At 35.5% G+C, this 5503-nt stretch overlaps 1 protein-coding gene and 1 long non-coding RNA gene across 3 annotated transcripts; one reads left to right on the top strand and one right to left on the bottom strand.

Moving 5' to 3' along the window:
- Window positions 1-398: 398 nt before the first annotated feature.
- LOC133715543 (annexin-like protein RJ4) lies at window positions 399-3530 on the top strand. Of its 2 annotated transcripts, none has more exons than XM_062142077.1 (6): window positions 399-558; window positions 1687-1832; window positions 2272-2490; window positions 2682-2894; window positions 3026-3115; window positions 3196-3530. In XM_062142077.1, exons 1-6 carry the CDS (start codon window positions 486-488, stop codon window positions 3397-3399), a joined length of 945 nt encoding a protein of 314 aa, XP_061998061.1. In that variant the 5' UTR covers window positions 399-485; the 3' UTR covers window positions 3400-3530. The 2 variants fall into 2 exon arrangements, with proteins under 2 accessions (XP_061998061.1, XP_061998062.1); XM_062142078.1 differs by lacking the exon at window positions 399-558 and adding an exon at window positions 1261-1566.
- A 299-nt stretch (window positions 3531-3829) lies between these two features.
- On the bottom strand, window positions 3830-4550 carry LOC133715544 (uncharacterized). Its single transcript, XR_009849119.1, has 3 exons — window positions 4413-4550; window positions 4156-4301; window positions 3830-4071 (listed from the first exon to the last, which is right to left on the bottom strand). It is a non-coding gene; the product is annotated as an uncharacterized LOC133715544 (long non-coding RNA).
- Between the last annotated feature and the right edge of the window lie 953 nt (window positions 4551-5503).

The following is a 5503-nucleotide window of genomic DNA, read 5'->3' as shown; positions in this document are numbered from 1 at the left end:
GAAAAAAAAAATAAAAAATTTAAGAAAAGCTCATCATGCGGTCTCTTTTCCTTGAGATCGAGAGAAGAGGCCGGCATCAAGAACCATGTGTCAACCATTATACGAAAAAGACATAAACCCACCTCATTAAGTAAAAATATCATGTATCCAAAACTATAAAAGAAAAAGAAAAAGAAAAAAAAGGCACATGCAGACCAGTGGAAACACACCATTCATGTTTTCTTTTGGTTTTCCTAGGTTGTTTTAACAATCAGTGTGACTAAAGGGGCATATATTAGAAAATCAAACCAGATATATTCCTTCTTTCACATGTAGCTTGAGGTAAGCTAAAAACCAGACATGGGTTTTGTGAGGTGGCCGTTGTTTACAATGTTGAGTATTACAAGAAATTTAGTCCTATATAAAGGCTCACATACATGGACTGGTCTCACACATTCTTGTTCTGAAAACAGAAATAGCTAGTAGAGCATCTATAACAATCTTCAATGGCATCCCTCATTACTCCTGATCAATTTTCTGCTAACCAAGATGCAGAGGCTCTCCGAAAGGCGTGTCAAGGTATGTAAAAAAATTGTGCATGATTGGCAGTTTTCTTTCAACATTTCATCTCGCCAGCTTATTTACAACTAATGTTGATTAAATTCCTTTCGAAAGTACTACATGTGAATTTTCTGACTAACATGATGTTCAGGAAACACTCTACCGCAGAGTTATATCAATATATCCTTTCTCTAAACTGACTAATTCTAATGCAAATGGTCGAGAAACTCAAAAGAAAATCTCTTTGAAATTGCAACTAGCTAGGAAAATCTTTCTTTAACTTTTTCATCTTGCAAATCTCTCTTTAAAAGTAGAATTGATGTGAACTTTGTGATTAATATGATGGCAATGTCTCTATCGCTCGGTTATATCCCTTTCTTCATCCCATTTCGAGAAATAAAATTGACAAATCCTATGGTAAAGAATCGAGAAACTCAACGGCACAATATTTTGATATAGTAGTCATTATGAGCTGGCAACCGGTGTATATATCATCATGATTCGGCACATTAATTTCCTATTAGCATATATGGAACTAACAGGGTCAGCATTTGTGTACATGCCTCTTAGATGCGTATAGTGGACCTACTAGTACTAGTGAAGAAAATTTGATGGAGTTGAGAAAAGAATCTGACGTTTTCTGAATCCAAACAAGAGCCATTTCAAGAATACCCTATTGTGAATGCCATTTGTCCCATTCTTTTACAAAGCCAACCAAGACACACATGACACAATCCCATTTGTGGAAAAAGTAGAAAATGCATGAATTAATTCATAATTTCAAATTAATCAAAAGGCTCAAAGAGAATAAAATTCCAATTTAAGCTCCTTAATGGCCGAGCGACCTTTGCTATAAATTTGGGCATTGTAAGAGCCGGAACACACTAGTGAAAAGAGTCCAACAAAACCATTTTTGTGTTTGTGTGGGAGAGAGATAAACAAAAACTTCAACAATGGCTACCCTTGTTTCTCCTCCAAATTTCTCTGCCAATGAAGATGCAGAAGCTCTTCGAAACTCTGTAAAAGGTGTTGCTTAGATAATTTCTTGTAATTCATATATATATGCACATCTGCTATAGATATTGTGTTGTATTTTGAAATTATGTTGAGTGATTTGTTTTTGTTGGCTAATGTTTTAATATGTAGGATGGGGGACTAATGAGAAGGCTATCATCTCCATCCTGGGTCATAGAAATGCATGTCAAAGAAAAGAGATCAGGGCAGCTTATGAGCAACTTTATCAAGAAGATCTAATCAAGCGCCTTGAGTCTGAGCTCTCTGGGGATTTTGAGGTATTATTACTAACAATTATTATTAAGGTTGTAGTTTAGTGTATCCAAAGACATAGAAATCTCCGAATGGTTTTTTGTCCTTTTACTAAAGAAGATAGATCGGAACCGGCGGAAATGAGAATATTATCCAAGAAAAACTCTACTTTTTAACAGATCTAGGAGCACACAGGTCATTTTATTTTAAAGTAATAATGATTTGAATAACGTTTATGTATAAATGGTCTTAAACTATGCATCAGTTTTCTGAATGTCAGATTAGTTTTTGACAAGGTTAAAAGATATGTTTGACTGTAACGTTTTACTGCATATCATCAGATTATTGCATTGACCTGTTTTCTTTTTGCGTCTTGGGTTAAAAGAAAATTCATCTCATTCTCATTCTGTCGCAATGTAATTGAGTAAAGAAACTTAAGTTCATATTTTCCGATGACATGTACAGAGAGCGGTGTACCGTTGGATATTGGATCCAGCAGATCGTGATGCAGTTTTGGCTAATGTGGCCATCAAGAAATCCAACACTGACTACAATGTCATCATAGAAATGTCCTGCGTTCACTCTCCTGAAGAGCTCCTAGCTGTAAGAAGAGCTTACCAGCTTCGCTACAAGCACTCTTTGGAAGAAGATCTAGCTGCACACACCACCGGTGATATGCGCAAGGTACATGGTTTAACCAATTTGACATGTTATTTTACCAGGAAATGTGACATATAATGCTGCTGACTGATTTTTTATTGCACCTTCGAACAAGATGGGCAATATAGATCGACTAAATAAAAAGAAGAGTATAGGTGTTAAACTAGACAACTAGAATTGCTAACGGTGTTTTTGGCTTATGGTGGATGTTGCAGCTTTTGGTTGCTTTGGTGACTGCTTACCGCTATGACGGTAACGAGATCAATGCAAAGTTGGCAAATTCAGAAGCTGATATTCTTCACGATGCTATCAAAGACAAGGCTTTCAATCATGAAGAACTTATCAGGATCCTGAGTACAAGGAGCAAGACACAGCTCATGGCTACATTCAACAAATACAGAGATGATCAGGGCATTTCTATCAGCAAGGTAAGAACGTACAACAAAGATTCAAGGCTTAGAATACCCGATTGTGGATTTACATTGTCAATGTGCCATAAAAGTAATTAATTTCTGTTTAACAACATTTTAAGTGATTAATATTTTGTCTGTTATCCCAGGCTTTGTTGGATGACGAAGCTAATGATTTCCAGAAGGCATTGCATACAGCCATTCGATGCCTCAATGACCCCAGGAAGTACTTTGAGAAGGTAACCAAAACTTCATTTGTAATTCACTTTTTTCTAGATTATATTATCCTCTCAAACACATATATTACCTGATATTCAAGGTACTTCGCAATGCAATCAAAAGGCTTGGAAGCGATGAGGATGCTCTCACTCGTGTAATTGTTACAAGGGCAGAGAGGGACTTGAGGGACATCAAGGAGGTTTACTACAAGAAGAACAGTGTTCCTCTTGAACAGGCTGTGGCCAAAGACACTTCAGGGGACTACAAGGCCTTCCTCCTTACTCTGTTGGGAAAGGAAGATTGAATTCCTTCTGTGAGAAAATTAGAATAATCTAGCTAGTGCAGCTATGAAATATGAATGTTGGTTTTTCTGTCGGTGTTTGATGAGTCTTTATATTCTATGTTATGTCATTAATTTTGTTGCGGTGTGTAATCTATCTTTATCCATGTTCCTGGACTTGGGAGTCTTTATATGAAAAGAGTTTCTAATTTAGTGTGTAACTAGGCAAAAAGGCCCGCGCGATGTTGCTGGTTTTTTAGTTGCAATAATAATTAGTGTGTTATTGCAAAAAAATGGAATGAAAAAACAAAGAATAGCCAAAAAACTTTTATGTACATTGATCAGTAGATGTACAAAATATCAGCTGTTTTGGTTGATTGTTTTTCAGGGACCATTAGCATTACAAAAAACATAGAGAATGGTCCTGACAACCAGGGCTTATAAGTACAAAGCATGACATTGTTTTTAAGGACCGTCAACATTACAAAAAACCATAGAGATTATCACAAAGTTACACAGCATGACAAAAAGCCAATACTTGATGATGATATGTGGAAGCGGATTTGAGAAATTTCTCGTAGGCCTGAACCACCTGCTTTGTATAGAGCTTCAACACCACTCTTTAACTTTTTCAAGATGAGGTTTTGCAACAATGGCTACGTGATCAACATATGGCTTGCTCAACTTCTTTGCCTCCTGTCACCCCAAAAATACTGTTGTAAGCTGTATGTAACAAAGCAGATAAACCAAAAAAAAAAAATTGATTCGACAGAAATTTACCTGAAAGTAAGGATCAACAAATTCTTATGCTTTTATAACATGGGGAGCTAATGTACTCTTTGATGTATAAGCTTCAATAGACTTTGTTGAGGTTCAACAAATTCTTTCACCACTGACCACTGTTCCTTGACTGCAGGGATCCATTTCTTCAAGAGATAGGCCGGCGAAGGTAAAAGGGAGGGAACTAATTAAAGTTTAGTAGACAAAAACCGTACTATCAACTTAAATTGAATTTGAAATGATGTAACCTAGCTTACAGTTTTAACTGCTTCCACATGGTATTCAGCCTACTCTCCAGCTTCAGCTTTTTTCTCTAGGGCATGACAATTAAGAACATGGATCTAGTCAGCTAATAAGCGGAGATGGTCTCCAGTCAGCATAAACTATTAAAAAAGCAAAGTCTTCAAATGACTATTCTGCAATTTATTGTAATACATTCTGAATCACCACCTCTACATCAGGTTTTCCATGCTCATTCCAGTGTTTCTCTACAAAGGACTGCAAGTTGATAATAAATTCAAACTCCTTGACAAAAGCTTACCTCTACAATTGTACTATGGATTTAAGTTTGCCTGACAATAGGCAAAATGAACAGCAAGCCAATCTAATTTAGGGTTTTTGAACTGAAAATCTATATGGTCATTTTTTTTTTTAATTTGAAAATTCCTAATAACTTGAGCCTCTCACATTCAAAAAGTTGCATACTCAGTATCAGTTATTTCTACCTTTCTTTAAAAAAATTCGACAACAGATTTCAAACTTGCCTCCATCTTAAAACCATATAGTTTCTTTTAAAGTGACCATTGTAACAAAAATGCAGAAAAATGAATTCATGGGAGCCACATATAGGCAGACCATTGTAACAAATTAACAGAGCAATAAGTATATGGATGGATAGAAAAAGGCTGAAAGCGCAGAACAATTCATGAACTTGATTTACAGCTCAGTGAAATCTGCAACAAAATTCAAAATATATATATATATATATATATATATATAAAAGTGCAGAATCAAACCATACTCATTCCCTCATTCTTCTTTCATGTATTTCCTTCTATTGGTCTCAGTATCTTAAGTAAAAATAGGCAGTTCTAGTATGTACAGAATGGCATGTTAGAATAGTTTTCAAATTATAAAGAAGATAAATTGAATTGTGACTGATCACCACAATTCAAATTTCAAGAAGGATCTCAGATATAGGAAGCAGTTGGACAGTTATATTGGTGAAAGCATTGTGTTGCTTCACAAGCACCAATCTGTTGTTTAAATTAAACAAACGTTGTTAACTTGTTAACTTCTACTGGTGACTAATTGGGATATTAACTACATGCTTTAATCATTATCTTTC

Source organism: Rosa rugosa, chromosome 6 (assembly GCF_958449725.1).
Source record: "Rosa rugosa chromosome 6, drRosRugo1.1, whole genome shotgun sequence".
Classification (NCBI taxonomy): Eukaryota; Viridiplantae; Streptophyta; class Magnoliopsida; order Rosales; family Rosaceae; genus Rosa; species Rosa rugosa.
This window is presented reverse-complemented; position numbering and strand designations above follow the sequence as displayed.